This window comes from Palaemon carinicauda, chromosome 28, assembly GCF_036898095.1.
Source record: "Palaemon carinicauda isolate YSFRI2023 chromosome 28, ASM3689809v2, whole genome shotgun sequence".
NCBI classification, from domain to species: domain Eukaryota; kingdom Metazoa; phylum Arthropoda; class Malacostraca; order Decapoda; family Palaemonidae; genus Palaemon; species Palaemon carinicauda.
In genome coordinates this window covers 587,998-607,239 of record NC_090752.1, presented here as the reverse complement: position 1 = coordinate 607,239, position 19,242 = coordinate 587,998, and the positions used below count along the sequence as shown (strand labels likewise).

The 19,242-nt window shown below is 37.6% G+C and overlaps 1 protein-coding gene and 1 long non-coding RNA gene across 2 annotated transcripts in view; one reads left to right on the top strand and one right to left on the bottom strand.

The window, feature by feature from the left end:
- The window catches only part of LOC137621414 (uncharacterized), a 69,765-nt gene extending 65,035 nt beyond the window's left edge, over positions 1–4,730 (top strand). Inside the window, exon 2 of the long non-coding RNA XR_011040207.1 lies at positions 166–4,730. This is a non-coding gene — a long non-coding RNA (uncharacterized lncRNA). The remainder of the gene's footprint in view (positions 1–165) is intronic.
- The window catches only part of LOC137621412 (tetratricopeptide repeat protein 17), a 64,973-nt gene that overhangs the window by 4,103 nt on the left and 41,628 nt on the right, over positions 1–19,242 (bottom strand). The window contains exons 12-19 of the mRNA XM_068351712.1: positions 17,106–17,330; positions 15,215–15,403; positions 14,077–14,158; positions 13,595–13,746; positions 11,793–12,046; positions 10,948–11,185; positions 6,801–6,958; positions 5,084–5,189 (exon numbers count right to left, since the gene is read on the bottom strand). Of these exons, the coding sequence (XP_068207813.1) occupies positions 5,084–5,189; positions 6,801–6,958; positions 10,948–11,185; positions 11,793–12,046; positions 13,595–13,746; positions 14,077–14,158; positions 15,215–15,403; positions 17,106–17,330 (1,404 nt within the window). The remainder of the gene's footprint in view (positions 1–5,083; positions 5,190–6,800; positions 6,959–10,947; positions 11,186–11,792; positions 12,047–13,594; positions 13,747–14,076; positions 14,159–15,214; positions 15,404–17,105; positions 17,331–19,242) is intronic.

The window sequence follows — 19,242 nt, the reverse complement described above, 5'->3', positions numbered from 1 at the left end:
CTGCTTAAGTGAGAATAGGTTTGAAATCCAGTCTGGAAACTTGAGAAATTACGAGTTTACCTGTGTTAAGATTTTCTTTTTAAACTGCAATATTGATAAACTTTATTAATCTAGACTGATACTTTCATATTTCTTCCTTCTCTAACTGAAAACCCTTTATTTCAGAGAGGAACTGGATACAGTAGGATTCACCCGTTCAGAGAAGGATGGGAGCAGATGGTGATATATTTTCACGTGAGGCTGGCATAAGAGCTCTGGTCACAACAGTAATTTTCAAGGCTCATCCACAAGAAGGGCAACCAAGTCTGTGTACGATTCCATGTGGGGCCACTTTGGTGCTCCCAAAGTAAACCAAAGGTTGGGGTTGATCAGGACCTTGTTGAGAACGTCAGATGAAGCAGAAGAGAGGAAAGGCATACGCGTCCATCCTATCCCAGACGTGAGGTTGGGAACTGGCGAGCAATTGACTAGAAGCTTATGGTACAGATTGGTCGAAGAACAGTTCTATGGTTGGGAAAGTCATAATAGCTCTCGCCACTTGACGATAAACGGATCACTTGGCTTCTGCAGAGTTTTTCTGGTATGACATTCTGCTTCCCTATAATGAGGCTTGCTGTCAGTCCTACTCCATTGTCTATTACCCACAAATGGGCCTTTGCCGCCAAGGCTCACAGGGAACAAGGCGTCATCCCCCCATGCTTGTTGATATATGCAAAGATAGTGGTGTTGTCGCGCGTCAACCCCACCGAATGGCTTTGAAGTTGCCCCATGAAGGCCTCTAAGGCTAGAAGTGCTGCCATTATCTCCAGCTCATTGATGTGTAACCTTTGTTCAACTTCTACATACGGTAGCCTGCTTCAGACGAGCCCCTGACTCTCAGGACATGTCCATGAATAGTAGCAACTACGGTGGTGTGCATTTTATTTGGTAGTAGTGACTACTGCTCTCATGGTATATTGTGTCTGTCTTGCAAGGGAAGTCTTCCGTCCCTAACATTTGTGCCTTTAGATGTCTTTGTACCACTCTGGTGCAACCGCCCATACGTTACGTCTCTGCCACTTGTGGCTAGGAGGGCTGAATAGTTGAGGAAAGATACTGCCACTTGTCAAAGGAGAGACAGTCTGTTATCTGAGGAGAATAACTTTACTGCCATTTAATCTTATTCCCAGGTACACCATTTCCTGAGTGAGGGATCAATTCAAGACTAATTCAAAATCAAAATGATCCCAGGTTCAGGACAGAAGCACTGTAGTTCATCTCTTTGTTGGACCAAGGCTTCCTTTGAGGAAGAAAGGAGCAACCAGTCATCCAAGTACCGAAGAAGTCTTATTTACCAGAAAACTCACTCGTGAACACCTGTGCCACCATTGAGAGATCGAAACAAAGGGTCTTGAATTGGAAGACATTCTTCTCCAAGCAGAACCGCAGATATTTTCTGCCGAGAGGCAGAATGGGTATCTGAAAGTAAGCATCCTTCAAAGGGTATCTGGATGTAAGGATCCTTCAAATCCACTGAAAACATTTAGTCCCCTTCCTGATTGCTGATAGGACGATAATCTTGAATAGCATCTGCTGAATATGTCCATTTTAGGGAGACAGGTCGATGACTGTTCTCCAGCCCCCTAGAAAAAAAACCTGGAGAACCATCCAAGATTTTATGAAGGGCTCCTTTGCCCCATCATGCTCCGGATTACTTGATGAAGAACAAGGTCCAACTGCTACCCCTGGGGGCAATTGAATGTCTTTCTCACTTAGGAGCACTCAAAGCATCTAATTGTCGGCTTTGGGTTGCTGCCCATTCCCCCAGTGGGTCGTTAGACATCACCACACCCACAAACACTCACTAGGTAGGGGAGGACTGCCACCCCTACCATTGGCAAGACCCTCTCCTACTTTTCCCGCTTAGGAAAGTTTCCGACTAGGAACAGAACTATAGGAACTGATGGTTGCCCACAAGAAACCCTTGACGTTTCGCCGAATGTGATGATGTGGTTGGGTTGGGTTTAGAGGAAGATCCTGGTACAGGACTGCCTACCCCCACAGACTGAAACAATACTGCTCTTTTGAACGAAGTCCTGGCTTGTTTTCCTCCAGCGCCACCATTTTTTCCCACTTCATCCCAGGGAAAAAAGTGTGAGCATTGAGGTGAGTGGGAACTACCATAACTCCAACTTTTCTCTGCTGCCTAGCTTGCTGACTATCCTGCCTTCTTAGGACCCAGTTCTCCAAGACATTGGGGTTATGGTGTGTTGGGAAATCTATGGCTTTGCTACCCAAGAGGACGAGGTCAGCATACCTCCTGCAGACCTCAGGTCTTATTAAGTTCTTCATAGAAAAGAGTGAGACCATGCCAGACCAACAATCGAGCAATAAGGTAATGTTGATTGCGATATAGGCCGCTGTTTCTATGGCCATGATGTTGGCCACCGATTAAACTACAAACTCCTGCATGAGCCTCTCCACTACCCAACCCAGGGCTAGGATAGAAACTTCTACTGGAACTTCCATTGCCATGCTCTGGATGCTAGGAGGCAGTGTGGCTAGCTGCTAGCCCAAAGAATTCCACAAACCAGTCTCCATTTTGTCCAACTCCATCGCTATGGCTGTGTTGTCCAAGAAGGAAAGAGTGCTTACCCTCTTTACCTCTAACCCTCCCCAATGACTTTTCAATTATCATGACCAGCTGCTTCATAGGCATTTGGGAGGGTTCGCCCAATCTGTTGAATTACCAGATGTCTGCAATAACTCTGGAATATGGATTCTGGGTTCCATTCCCCTAATAACACCATAGATGAAAGGCCCAATTCTGAGGGTTTTAGCTTCGAGGTTATGTCTTTTTGAGAGGTGGTCTCTGAGGAGGATGACCAACTGAACTGAGCCTTCCCGTCCCTTCTCTTCAAGTTGGAGAATAATCCGAGCACTTCCTCCTTATTCCTCTTGGTTATGATCCAGAGGGGAAGGTGATCTAACTTGTGCTGGGGGAGGACCTTCACAATTAGAATGCACATTATGCCACTTCTTGCCCTCTTCCTCTCCTTGGAAACTGACCTGTCATGGATCTGGGAGGCTGAATTTCCTGATCCCACTAGGACGCATGAGCCTTCCCTGGTTGATAGTGGAGATTATGACGTCCTGCAACGAAATCAAATGCTCAGGGGGCGGTCAAGCCTCTCGCCTTGTTGTGGTAATAATGCAAATACTGTCACCGGTGGGTGCTTTCCTTTCTAGCTCATGACAATCTTTCCACACCACGCGCTGACCACACTTGGGACGATGCCTGAAGGAAGAACTGGGGTCTTCTTCACTACTTCTCTCCTTGTGCAGGGGCGCTTCAGCTTGGGTGCTCAATAATTTACCCAACATTCAATCCTCCTGACAGAGAAAATGAGGAGTAATAAGAACTGGTAAATGTCAAGTCTGAAGAGGAGAAAATCACTGGATTGAAGTGGTGACACATTATCTCGAGTACTGGAACCATGGTCGGTCTGCTTAGGCGAGCGCTAGGGATCCTTAAGATGGCATGCCACTCTCTCCCCAGGGAGACATCCAACCAAATATTGCTGAGTGGGATATTCTGGTTATCTTCCTTCTAGCTGTTACATCCTCGGGGGACTGAAGGAGCTGGCACCAATCAGCATCACCTGAGAAGATGAAGATATGGTCTTCATTGTCTCCTTTAAGGGGCAAACTACCTCAATCCATACTTAGAAATCATCCCTGGAGAATTGCCATCGTCAATTCCGCTTCTCTTAGGAGTCATGTTGAAATCTACAATGCAGGAAGCAAGCTCATCTCCAATGAGGAAATTGAAGAAAGAGAGCCTCGGAGGCTGAAAGACAACAAGACCAATTTCAGGGTCTCATACTGGACTGAAGGGCATACCTGGGAAGAAATCGAGGATCCTATCACTGATGGGGACTCTCAGGTTACCTCACTTTGACCACCCCACATGAGGACTAGCAGCCAAACATGCTTTATCCACCAGAGAAGATAGGGGCAACGTACACACGTGGATCCTGCTCCCGGTATAGGAGACATACACACGTGGACCTTGATCCCGGTATAAATGGAATTTGGTCAGTAGCACCTGCTGCATGGAGTGCTTCATGAACAATAGGCAAACACCAAAAACTCTCAAGAGAAACTACAGAGGAACAAAAGTCAACTTAGGTTGTGGGAGGTGGCCATACAGTCAAGTCTATGCTAGGACTAGAGTGGAGATTTGAGGCATGCAAAAGAAAGCCCTCACACTACGACCACTCCACCTCGCAAGCAAGTACTTTTAATCCCAGCCAGGTCAGAGGAAGTGGACTTACTCTTATTTAAAATACAAGTTTGTATTTATATTGGAATAAATAGTTTTATCTATAAAATCTATAAATAGTTTCTATTTATTTTATATTTCTATATTTATCTGATGTTCATATACATTAACTCCCCAAATCCCCTCTAACCAGTGATGTCAAGAGATTAATGCCTTCCCTTCAGCGCTATATAGCAAGGTCAAACGTCCTGTCTATAATTTTCTTACTATAGTGCATCCCCATTTTGTTTGTACAGTTATGCCATGAACTGGAGTAGGCCTCACAAAAGAACTAGGACAAGTGAGAAAAGACTTCTGTACATGAAACAATTAAAGTAAATACTGCAGATGAAAGCTATGCACCTACAAGTCAGAGAGATATTTCAAAAAGTCTGTAGTATTTAGTTTGTAATAAATATAAACATATTTACCTCGTATCATTATCAAAGATATATCATATCAAAAGACCATAAAAATATAAGATAACCTAACATGAATTTTGAATCAAATGACTATAACATTAATTGCAACTAACAAGGTTTATAGTTTCTTCACAAATTTGGATTAACAGCTAATATTTGTAAACTAAATAAAATTATGGATAAAAACTTGTAAGCACTATAAAAATTTCTAACTAATAAATCTAAAATACTAACGATTTCATTACACCCAATTTCAATAACCTTTTCCGCCTAGATAATAGATAGTACTGAAATCTAAGTCACAATTTGCATAAAACTAAAACATGGAACCATGCCCCAAAAGCATCAAAATACATACCTTAGCTGCATAAATATTGGCCATTGTAAAATGAATGACGACAAATTTCGGCGAGATCTCTAAAGCCATATTTGCTACTACTAAGGCATTGTTGAATAAGCCAGCTCTGTAAAGAAAATCAGAATATCAAAATTAATTGACAACCTTGCATATACATTACTAGTACAATTTTCAACATTACATTGACAACCTTGCATATACATTACTAGTACAATTTTCAACATTACAATGATACATGTTCTTAGGCTTTCAAAGCTTAAGGACACAGATTTATCTTGGGGGCTTTAGTTCGGAGTAAAATCCACCAACTGTAAGTTATGGATTTTAGGATTCCATCCATTATCATCATAATTTTTGGTGCTAAAATACTACCAGCATAATATTTGCCTCTTAATGTGTAAAGATAAATTTTAAATAATGCCCAACTGGAATAAAAAGCATATCAGCATTTTATTATCTATTTGAGGCTCATACTTTTCTTTCAAGAAAAGGTAACAAAAATATCAATATTTCTATACTCTGTATAGATAGCATATTTATAACTAGGACTTGTTGCATGCCATCAATTATAATGCATTTTAAGGAAGGCAATATACTCCTGATATAGTATGTTAAGATATAGAGCAATTACATTATACTTCAGTTAAAGCAATTACATTATACTTCAGTTAATTCTCATATCATTATTGACTGTATTATGCATTTTGGTATTCTGGCAATGTATGAGCTACCTTTAAACCCTGAGTACATCAAGCCTACAACAAACTGAGTTCACTGACATTTAAAACATTCTATCGAAAGATTTATAGAAAAAGAAAAATCTTTTTCTATACGACTGAAACTATAAAATATTCTTCTATACGACTGAAACTATAAAATATTCACATTACTAAAGATAAGAAGTGGTTGATCACGAACATTTAAGTACCTCCCCTACTTCACCTCTGGACTATCTTTAACACCAAGGTTTGAAGCCCCGAAGTTATATCCCAACAATGTTGAAAAATGGCGAAGGATACATAGAGAAAATATTCAATCTTCTCACTAAATTCAAAGCAAAATTAGTAAAGCTGTATACAAAATGTAAATACAAAGGTGCATACTAATGTGAAGTATTTAATATGCGAGACTACTCACAATGGTCAGCTATTAACAGATTTACTTCAAAGAGGAGAAGTAACCACTCCTCAAATTCTAGAAGACATCCCCAATCAATAAATAACTTAAAATCACAGTGGTGACACTAAAATATTGTGGGTGAGATTAAATAACGTCTATCAAATGGTTGATAATTAGTAACTTGTAAACACAGTTATTAGAGTTCTTGGATATTCATCTCGAGAAACCAGGCTAGGAAAAAATATTACTTTAGAACAGTTGTAAAATCAATGGTTTTCAAAATCTTATTGGGAAACTCATAAAAGGATTTTCCCACTGGGTTAAGAAAATAAACATTGTTGAGTACAAAGTGACAGTATAGAGACTATTAGGTTAACTATAACCACCAGATGTCACCTTTTTGGGCAAGAGCCACATGATTTCTTGGTAGAAAACTGTTAATTTTTAATTTTTGAGCTAACGTCTATTCGTTCGGCTTTGGGGAAAAAGTAATATGAACATCAGGGGAGGGTAATAGAATTAATAAATATTTACTATTACTACCATTACATAAAAAACATTGATACCAATATTATTACAATAATAACAAAATTCTTACCTATGCAAAATATTAGCTAATGATATGAGTGGAATGTCTTTCATATTTCTAGGTGCATGGTGCAATGTATGTCTCAAACAGTCGACTGCCCTTTCACCACTACCAACAACACGCCAATAAAGAGCAGCAGCTGTAGCAACTACCCAAGAAGTTTCATTCTGAAAAGAAAAAGGCTTTTTTGAAAAAAGTAACAAAAACATTGAAACTCCATTTCAAATTATAAATAACTTTGAAGATTTATTAAATACTTCTTCATCTTGAAAGATGAGATACAAAACCTTGTCTAGAGTCACAAGAGTATTTTAAAACTTTCACTTTTTATCCTTGTAAATACCCTTTTACCCCCAATGGACGTACTGGTACGTTTCACAAAACTCATCCCTTTACCCCTATGGACGTACCGGTACGTCCTAGCAAAAAACTTTTTTACAATTTTTTTTGCATATTTTTGATAACTTTATGAGAAACTTCAGGCATTTTCCAAAATAATGAGGCCAACCTGACTTCTCTATGATGAAAATTAAGGCTGTTAGAGCAATTTAAAAAAAAATATATTGCAAAATGTGCTTGAAAAAAAAATGCTTGGGGGTTAAGGGTTGGAAAGTTTCAAATAGCGTTGGGGGTAAAAGGGTTAAACTATTCAACATTATCTAACAAGCATTCAGAGTATTGCTAAACCATTACATATATCTACCAAATGCAAAACATCACTTTTTAAGGGTTTTACTTTTTAAGATATTCCCAGTGGTGAAATATCAAATACGATATGATAAAGGTTTCCATCAAGATAAATAACAAATTATTTCTCCAGACAAGATATTTTTAGTCTAAATCAAGTCTCAGAAATATTTATTAGACCATAGAGTAGTAATGGAAAAGAATATTTAAAACTAATGTAATAAAGTCTATACAAGAGTAATTGGGAAAGGAAGTTGTCTTATGTGGTTTGGTGTTATCTGCAGATAAGCTGTAGTGGTGATTGTAATATTATTATCTAAAGGAACAGATAAAGTAAAAGATATTTGGAAGTGTAAAATTTAAACAGTAGTGAATTTCAATATTTTTTGAGTAAAGGTTAAAGACTTAGGTTTGAGTGATAGAACATTTCTTTTACTACTGCGACATATCGAATTATGAGGCCACTACCGACTGGGTAGTAAAAAAAAAGTGATAGCCTAAAAGAAATTAAGAAAGCTTACTGTGCTACAAGCAGAGAATAAACTTAAGATTTACGATTAATTAGGACAATAGTGTATTGTAGAAACTAGAATTTACAACAAAAATTAAGAATGTCCTAACACTTGCAAATCCTAGGTATATTGGGTTAGGAGAATCGTCTTAGAAATAACCAATATTAAGAAAGTCTTTTTAATATTTTTAGTAAGTAATATACCCTAAGGAAATGTTTTAATGCTTTCTGCCATGTTTGAATTTTGTTTAAAGGTTGCTCGTGATTGGCAGAGGCAAGGGCAGGACAATGACCACATATACATATGATCAGCACCTAAGCCCTCCTCTCCACCCAAGCAAAGACCAGGGAGGGCCTGGCAATGACTACTGATGACTCGGCAGGTAGACCTATAGTCTCCCCCCAAAACACCTTTTAGCTCACAAGGATAATGATTTTGCTAACACTACTAGACACTATCCAGCTTGAGTGGATCTCAAACCCCAGTCACGAAGATCACCCGGTACGTATGTTTCCAATAGGCTTCTCCACAACCCTATCCTGTCTAGTTTTCAGCTGCTGATTTTCATCTTAATTTATTAGACAAAAACTTTCAGTATATTAAATTCCTTATCCATGATCTGTATACCATTCTCTGCCACCATCGTTCAGTTAGTTCATTGTGCACGTATATTTCATAATTCTAACCCTCCTTTGCATTCAGATCTTCCTAGATTGTACAATCCAGTACGCAGTTCTAGGTATGTAGCTAATCCTAACAGTTTTGCTTTCATCATAAGGCTAAATACTACACACTATTGTAAAAGTTATATTCCTGCTGTGAACAGATTGTAGAATGACCTGAATTCTAACCCTCCTTTGCATTCAGATCTTCCTAAATGGTACAATCCAGTACGCAGTTCTAGGTATGCAGCTAATCCTAAGTTTTGCCTTCATCATAAGGCTAAATACTACACACTATTCTAGAAGTTATATTCCTGCTGTGAACAGATTGTAGAATGACCTGCCTAATCTGGAGGTTGAATCTGTGAAACTTAAGCACAAACCTGTTGGGAATGGTTTTCAGTTTAACATGTTAACATAAGTTTTAATAGTGTATATATGACTTAAAATATATTAAGATCAATGACAAAGTTAAATAGTTATCAACTATCATTACTCATTTATAGTTTATTTATTACTTATCTATTTCCTTTTTGCAATGGGCTGCTTTCCCAGTTGGAGCCCTTGTGCTTGCAGCATTTTGCTTTCCCATCTAGGGTTGTAGCTTGGCTAGTAACAATAATGGCATATAACACGGTCTTCAAGGGCTGGAAAATAGATTGAGAGCTTAAAGACAAGATGCATTGAGGTCCTTTAACTCGGAGACTAACTATCCCCTCAGTTTCTCCTCGTGTGCCTCTAGTTACCCATTTTCCTCTGAAAAAATAAAATCCTGAAAGACCAAGGATTTGGGACCATTCGAGCAAGGTGACTTTGCTGCCTCTGCGTTTCCTCAGGAAACTTACGTGTAGCAAAAGGCTTGGGATGGTTGTATGGGACTGGTCTCTTTGCTGGCAGCCTTTGAGACTGCTGTTGGATCCTACTATAGGCTGAAACCTTGTGAAAGGACAAGGAAAGGGCTTCTTTTTTATTATACGGCCAAAACTCCTTTTTTCCATCTCTCTTGTAGTCAAGTGGATATTCCCTCTGCATTAGCTTCATCTTTATCCAATAAAGCTTGAGAAAAGGGATATACATAAAAGGTCACTATATAAAAACTCCTATACCCTGACCTCCTTCAGATTGCAACTAGCCAGCACATAGCACTTCATCTCAAATTTACTTACGACAAAGTTTTGTAGTCTTGTAAATAGGTTTTGAGAGTAACTACCAAAGAGGACATGACAGACACTAGATTAAATAAGGTCTGTTGGGTACTAACATATGTCCCAAGATGTTCTTGAAAGTAAGGAAAACCATCACCTAATTGGTTAATAACTACCTGAGCATCCCATTTTTCAGGGAGGAGACCATAAAAACCTTCAAGTTTTTTTTTAATCCTTCCAACTCTTTAGAATACACCTGTAAAAAGGGACTATATTCCTTGGATAGGGAGAAGTCTCCTTTTAGCACATTTCTCGTTGATTCCAATGCTATCTTGGCCGAGAAGGGCATTTTTTGACCTGACACTGTCTTTCAGACCATTGAAGTATCAAGCAACATGTGTTCTAGTAAGAAAACCCTCAGCGGCCTCCTACTAAACTGTTTAGAGCAGACTTGTACAGCTTCAGGGTAACCTCTATTGGGGACATGCTCTAAGGGATAGATCTTTAAACCGGTACTAGGATTTAGGGAATGCAGCAAAATTTTCCTGTTCTATATCATCGAATGGAAGATCAGTACCCCTAACGTGAGCTGAACAACACAAGCGTTACCTTTCCGGCACCTGGAAAGAGGATAGTGGTTGGGCTCAAAATAATGCACATGTAGCATTGTCTCCAGTTATAGTGAGCTTCTCGGTGATCATGTGTCATTTATAGCCACATGATTTCAGCACTGGAGGTGCTGTGCCGAGTTCAACACTGCCTGAACTCGATGTTTCCCTTATACACACCGAGTTCATGGTTTTTACATTGAGATACTGGCCCTAGAGAAGGGAAGGCAATATTTCTTTGTTATTTTATATTATAATGGATTCCCTGTTATAACCTTTTATAATTAAATCATTGGGAGACCACACAGAATTGTACATTAATCCCAAAAACCTGAAAATGTTTGGACAACTATCTTACCTGCATTGCCTACAATCATCTCCATATGAAATAAATTTTAGACTGAAATTGCACTAAACTGTGTTTTAAATCCTACATCATAGAAATTTCAAATGGAAAACTTCAGATGTATAAACATTACAAAATACAGTTCAATAGGTTCTGAGATCATTAAAAAAAATTAAAATAAATTCCCTGTTAATACCTTTTGAAGTGATCTAGCAATCCGGGTTGCCATTTGATCGACAGATACAGGCGTACGGTCAGTTAGTGTTTGCAATGCCTCTCGTAAACCCATCTCTGGAAAGTGCGGTAGTAGGCTCCTATGCCTAATGCCAGCTAAATGATCTAATGTGTGCATGGATGCAGGAAGATCACCCCGACAAATTGGTTCTTCAAGTGGTGTTCCTGGGCTGACATTTGGTACCAAGTATTCTGATAGGCTGAAAATGAAAAATATAACCCATCATTATGTTTTTGTTTTGGTTAAACTTCAAGTATGACCAAGCTATAGATAAAACTGGAAGAGATTCATATAAATTTATTCCACATCTATTTTGACAGTCTTCATCTAATGTTGGAAAAAGAATTAAAATACTCCCTATTTATTAACATTTCCCCTAAATGATAACATATATCTAATACTGTAAATGAAAGAATGCGTAATCCTAAGAGTGTGAGGGATGGGAAGTGACGAAATATGGAAAAATCAAATGACAAAACTATTACATCTAGCACTAGTAGCTTTAAATGTAATTGTAGATTGAGTTCACAGACGATGAACAAGCAACAGATTAAGCAAATTTCTTGCCAAGGTGCACATGGGCATAGTCACTCAGCCTCAACTTCTATTTGTAGGCTTTTGAAATTGGAGTGATAAGGAAATAGTGAATAGTGACCACAATGTGGGGTCTATGTGAAAAATGGGTTTGCTTTAAACAAATGCTGTAATCCTGTAGTGTACTTCAATTAACTTTTAATTATACCTATTTACTAAAGTAGTATAGTTTCAGTTAACTTATCATTATACCTATTTACTAAAGTACTTACTCAATATTCTTTGCAGAGACAGAGAGCCACGTTGAGGTGAAGTGTTTAACATCACTTAGTTTATTAGCCCGATCACAAACATGAGGAGGAGGAGGAGGAGACGCAACTCTTTCCCGTACCCTCAACAGAACGTCTGGTAGTGGATCGTCTTCAATGACAGAAACATCTGGATTTGGACTGGTGTCTGCATCTGCTGTCGAGAGGGTAGCATCTTCTGATCCCAGTCCAATGCGTACATGGATCTGCTTATTCATCTATAACAGAAACGAATAATGTCTCTTCTAATTTTCTTCGGTACTGTAATCCATTATCTCAAACAAATGAATAAACGTGCCACAGCAAATGAAAAAGTATTATTATACAGTACTTTTAAAACACCAAATTGGAGTTACCAAAACAGATAAATAAACAGCTAATAAAACAGATTAATGAGCAATTATCTTGGAAATACTAAAGGAATCTTTCAAAGGTTCAAAACATGTAAAGTATTCCATCATAATTCAACATAACAATTTTAATAAAAGATGAGCTTTAGCTACTTTTGTCTTATTATCCCATATGAAAAATTTTCCAATGACTACTAATAAGAAACATTTTCCTTAATATAAGTAAGGGCGTTTTAAGACCAGCTAGAAATGGCCCAGACATTCACTCAAATACTGTACTATGTGATACATGTATCTGACTTAAAAATAGAAATGATTAGTGAGAGATAAAGTTTCTGGAATAGTCTCCAGCTGTGACTGGCTAGAGTTGAAGACGCATGTATCAGGTACTTATGACTAATGTAAATGACAAATTAAATTAATGCATAGTCAGTAGATATGGAGTCTCTTTATCATTATTACAAGCCCAGTGAAAACCCTAATAGGGAAAACAGACTAGCACAGAAAAGGAAAAGAGGAGATAAGAACAAAGTATAGTTTATGAGAAATAGAAAAATCTAAAATCAAGGTAAATGTTGAAGAACAGATAAACTAGGATGTGAATAAAAATGAAGAACCCTTTGTAAATTTTTTAAAAAAAGGTTTTGCTTCTTGGAAATAATACACATGTCCTAAGTAGATGTGGGAAAGAGATAATGGTGAGACAAGGGACATGAATAGGTAAAATTTGATATTGTAGGTCGAATAAATGTTACAGGAAACTCAAAGTGGCCCATACAATAAAAACTATTGGCAATATATATTTAAAGGATATACAGAGGATTAAATGAATCACTTAGATATAAAATATTAGTTCAATATATGCTGTGAATACTAGATATGAACATAAAATATTTAAGATTTACATAGTTACAACTCAACAGCTACTGTTAGATCACAAAAGTGTCATTTACAATCTGAGAAAATTTTTCATATGGGATAATAAGACAAAAGTAGCTAAAGCTCATCTTTCATTAATGTGGGAGGGTGGGCTGTGGTACCCTAGCAGTACCAGCTGAACTCGGTTGAGTCCCTTGTTAGGCTGGAGGAACGTAGAGAGTAGAGGTCCCCTTTTTTGTTTTGTTTCATTTGTTGATGTCGGCTACCCCCCAAAATTGGGGGAAGTGCCTTGGTACAGTATATGTATGTATGTATGTACAATCTGAGAAATCCAAGTTGTAATAATAATAGCTCCCTTACAACTTTGTAATACAGTACTGTAATCAAATTTGCTATCTGATACATAGTACCAAGTACGCTTTGTTTCAATGATATAACTGATAAAAGACTGCCTTTATATTGGCATTTGAAAGCAAAACTACAAGAATTCAGTGATAAAGATTATGTTAGAACAAATTTAAACCTTCAAAACCTTACCTTTGCTGCTTCTGGGCCTTGGGGATCTATTGTTGCTACTTTGGAGTGATTTTCAGGAGCTGACGATGATTTAGATGGCAAGGCATTATTCCCATCATCAGCTTCTTCCCCTTCAGTATCGATGTCAATGCTGATCATATCATCTAATTCATCTATAAAAAAAAAATTCCAGGTACTTTCAGATAATCCAGTTTCCACTTACACCTAATACAGTAATCTTGTAAAACTAATTAACTAGAATTAAGCCAAAATCAAATGCAGAATTCATTTTCTAACAATTAGCCTTCAGTCCAACTGAGCGAGTACCGTACAATATTTAATGTATTTAACTTTACCATATGTTCTCATTCTAAAATCAAAGTTACCTATCATTTGGAAACAAAGACATCATAGAGCAAGAAGTTCTATTTAGCTGGAAGTGTAAGTACTATTTCCTCTACATCTTCACAAATAAACTATACAACCTACATTTGAATACTCACTTCTCTCATCACCAGAAGATCCACTTTCGTCTGGCACTTGGCATCCACCATCTGTAGTGCATACTCCTTCCTCAGCAACACCCTGAAAGTTAGTTAGTATGAATTAAATGGGAATTTCAAGACTATCTTATGCGTTAGTTCATTCAGAAGATAATAGCCAGGCCTTCTCAATCATGAGGCTCAATACTACGCAGTACTGTAGAAGTTTTATTCCAGCTGTTACAAAGTTGTGGAATGATCTTCCTAATCGGGTAGTTGAATCAGTAGAACTTCAAACGTTCAAAGTTGGAGCAAATGCTTTTTTGTTGACCAGGCAGACATGAGTCTTTTTATAGTTTATTTATGACATATTTGTTTTTGATATTGTTAATAGCTTATATATGACATGTCTGTTTTGACGTTGTTACTTTTTTTTAGAATGATTTAATTGTTAATTTGTTCTCTTCATTTATTTATTTCCTTTCCTCACTGGGCTATTTTTCCCTGTTGGAGCCCTTGGGCTTATAGCATCTTGCTTTTCCAACTAGGGTTGTAGCTTGGATAGTAATAATAATAATAATAATAATAATAAAGAAATTACTTCATGTGCACACCATTAGATATTTCTTATATCAGTGAAACTTCTTCAACATATTTTTGGTGGTCTTCACTCTCATATGATAGACAGATTTGAAGAATGGTAATAAAGAGTAGAAGGGTGAATTTCAAGCATCTCAATCGCGTTACAAAGCCTTAATTTCTCGCTATTGTGTCATTTTTCAAAATAGAGAAAATAAGTGTAAAAAATTTTAAGGAGCAATAAATCTTTACAATTGGTAATTTTCATCTTAAACAGCATTTTTTCAATGTTCATCTAACCTTATTTCTATGAACCTCCCATGATACTGATATTGCTTCTCTGGAAGCTTGGTTTATCAACATTTATCAATAAAATCTAAACAAATTCCCATTTCCTTTCCTTTCAACAAACACATGCCTCTAATAGTTAATGGCAAGAAGAAAAGTTGTAAAGTGCTGCCAGATTTTTGGTCCTTGAAAAATACTGTATGCAAGTTGCGCGATTCAAACTAGTCATGTGACAAGACCCAGCTTTCAAAATGCAATGTGACATAAAATCAATTTGTAACAACACCCTTACCTGATTCTGACACGTTGGTAATGGCTGAATGGAGTGTGGTGGTCGTGTATGGCAGGCCAAAGCTGTAAGGTACTGGAGAGCTGAAGAATGGTTGGGTGAGGCAGCCAATACTCGCTCATAGTGATGCCAAGCTCCAGTCAAATTACCTTTACCACAATACAGATTGGCCAGCAAGAAGTTTGTTTCTGGCTGTAAATTCATTAAATATTGCACATAAATTATCAAAACAAGACAAAATTAGATCCAATATATGATATAAAAAAATGAACTAACAACATTCATCTAAAAAGTGTGTAACCATAAAACTGTTAACATTAAACAAAGATATTTCATTAATCAAATTTATTATTTCTATACTCACTTGATGTTCACAATGCTTCTCTCTAAGCCTGGTTTACATAAACGTTTACTCTAAAACTGAAAATTTGCCATTTATTTTCCTTTTATTCTAATACAGTATTGAGATCATCTGGCTATCAACGGCAATAACCTTCCTTTGGTTACGCCATAGAACCTTTATTTTTTCAGTGTCGAAGTTAAAACTAAATCCCTATCCTCATGACATCACTAATCATTGGGAGGAGGCTGGGCATGTATAAGAACATCAGGCAAGTATTGATATAAACCTTATCAAGATTTTGTTTACATCTATGAAACTCCACATTTGTTCATACACTAACTCCCACACTGATAGAAGTAGGTCAGTGAATGGGTCGATAGGAAATGTAAAATCCTAAATAAAACTATCCAACACCCAAGACTCACATTCAATCTAGTATTACAGTAAATAACTATCACCAAACAAAGGTGCTTGAATATTGTGACGTTTTCTTGAAAAACGATATTGTGAAGTATTCTTTATTTCAGTTTTAGATTTTTATGGTTGTGTCTGACAGTGGAATAAGACTTTCTACAAGGAGTGTGATGCTGATGATAAAAATATAGTACCTGTATCGTGTTAGGATACACGTTATAGTTATGTTTGATTTTGTTTGTTTTTGTTTGTTGTAATTAATCAAAACAGAGTTAAGTTTATTGGATTGAGAATCAAAAATAATTCATTTAGGTGGTTTAGGTAAATATTAGGTTGCTGTTCACTTTATAATTTTAACTATGTAAAATATATTTTCATTGTAATACAAATGAGTATTTGATGACATAGAATTATTACTAAAATAGATAAATTTAGAGTTTAGATTAATATTTTGGGTAAAAATGTGACTGTACGTGATTGCTTGTGGGTGTAGGTAGTGAATAAAGTCAAATATAAATAGAAGTGGGTTTGATTCTGGTCCATAGTAACTCCAAATCCCATGACAACATCCACAATGATATCTTAAGCAAATAAATCCAAACCTAGATGTTTGAGTACAGTCTTTAGGATGGATCTATAACCCTTAACAGCTGAAATGGACAGTTTCCCTTCATAAAGGAATTGCTAAAACTTAACCATATTATCCAAAAAAGTTCTCGTCACTAAAACACTCCTTGATTTAAATCAATCCGTTCCATTGCCTTTATTAAATTATTAGTAGACTGCCTTTTGAAATCTAAGATAGATATTTTAGATGAACTCAAAAACCCTCGTCTCGGATAATACGATGGACAGTCTCCATGCGATTAGTTGTAGCATGCATGGATTAGGATGCAACCTCTAAAACCAATTACCTGAGAAGATTTGTTTTGCACTGCAACTGCCTTGGACATTCCAATAAAGGAACTCATTTTTCTATGATAAATTTCTATGAATATATTAAATAACATGTCAAAAATTAAAAGGATTTTCCTAAAAAGACAGCATATACTTTCCTGGAATTTTACAAAACAACTCTTATCTCTTCCAGCATACATAAAAAATTGTTAAATTGCTAAGAAATTAACATTTACTCACCTCATGGTCAGCTACTTGTATGGCTTGGAGTGTTAGAGTTAATGCATCATCAATGTGCCCAGCAGTGTACAGGAGCGATGCAGTATTAACAAGTGGAATATCTCGCCATTCCTCTGGAGCAGTTGAAATACTCTTTCTCAGACACTCAATACCATTAAAAAGATTGCCATGAACTCTCCAATATAGTCCAGCCAAGTTATACAAAAGCCACTGAGGACCAACGCCCTGCAACAGAAAATTTAAATTCTAATTAATACATACATACATATACCAAGGCACTTCCCCCAATTTTTGGGGGTAGCCGACATCAACAAAGAAACAAAAACAAAAAGGGGATCTCTACTCTCTACGTTCCTCCCAGCCTAACAAGGGACTCAACCGAGTTCAGCTGGTACTGCTAGGGTGTCACAGCCCACCCTCCCCCATTATCCACCACAGATAAAGCTTCATAATGCTGAATCCCCTACTGCTGCTACCTCCGCGGTCATCTAAGGCATCGGAGGCAGCAGCAGGGCCTACCGGAACTGCGTCACAATCGCTCGCCATTCATTCCTATTTCTAGCACGCTCTCTTGCCTCGCTCACATCTATCCTCCTATCACCCAGAGCTTCCTTTACTCCATCCATCCACCCAAACCTTGGCCTTCCTCTCGTACTTCTCCCATCAACTCTTGCATTCATCACCTTCTTTAGCAGACAGCCATTTTCCATTCTCTCAACATGGCCAAACCACCTCAACACATTCATATCCACTCTAGCTGCTAACTCATTTCTTACACCCGTTCTCACCCTCACCACTTCGTTCCTAACCCAATCTACTCGAGATACACCAGCCATACTCCTCAGACACTTCATCTCAAACACATTCAATTTCTGTCTCTCCATCACTTTCATTCCCCACAACTCCGATCCATACATCACAGTTGGTACAATCACTTTCTCATATAGAACTCTCTTTACATTCATCCCCAACCCTCTATTTTTTACTACTCCCTTAACTACCCCCAACACTTTACAACCTTCATTCACTCTCTGACGTACATCTGCTTCCACTCCACCATTTGCCGCAACAACAGACCCCAAGTACTTAAACTGATCCACCTCCTCAAGCAACTCTCCATTCAACATGACATTCAACCTTGCACCACCTTCCCTTCTCGTACATCTCATAACCTTACTCTTACCCACATATTCTCACACACTCTTCCAAATTCTGTCACTAATTGTCCAAGCTTCTCTTCTGTGTCTGCAACCAGTACAGTATCATCCGCAAACAAAAACTGATTTACCTCCCATTCATGATCATTCTCGTCTACCAGTTTTAATCCTCATCCAAGCACTAGAGCATTCACCTCTCTCACCACTCCATCAACATACAAGTTAAACAACCACGGCGACATCACACATCCCTGTCTCAGCCCCACTCTCACCGGAAACCAATCACTCACTTCATTTCATAGCCTTACATATGCTTTACTACCTTTGTAGAAACTTTTCACCGCTTGCAACAACCTTCCACCAACTCCATATAACCTCATCACATTCCACATTGCTTCCCTATCAACTCTACCACACGCTTTCTCCAGATCCATAAACGCAACATACACCTCCTTACCTTTTGCTAAATATTTCTCGCATATCTGCCTAACTGTAAAATGTTATTTTGATAATAAAATAAATTTTTGAATATACTTACCCGGTGATTATATAAGCTGCAGCTCTGCTGCTCGACAGAAAACTCTACGTAAAAAATCCGCCAGCGATCGCTATGCAGGTAAGGGGTGTACTTCAACAGCGCCATCTGTCGTGCAGGTACTCAGTACTCATTGTAAACAAAGAACTCAATTTTCTCCTCGGTCCACTGCGTCTCTATTGGGGAGGAAGGGAGGGTCCTTTAATATATAATCACCGGGTAAGTATATTCAAAAATTTATTTTATTATCAAAATAACATTTTTCAATATTTAACTTAGCCGGTGATTATATAAGCTGATTCACACCCAGGGGGGTGGGTAGAGACCAGCAATAAATGTTTACATTATTATGAGCTAAGGATTTTTTATTTCATTTTAGCAGTTATCAAAATAACAAACATAAAATAAATAAGTACCTGGTAAGGAAGTCGACTTGAACAATTAC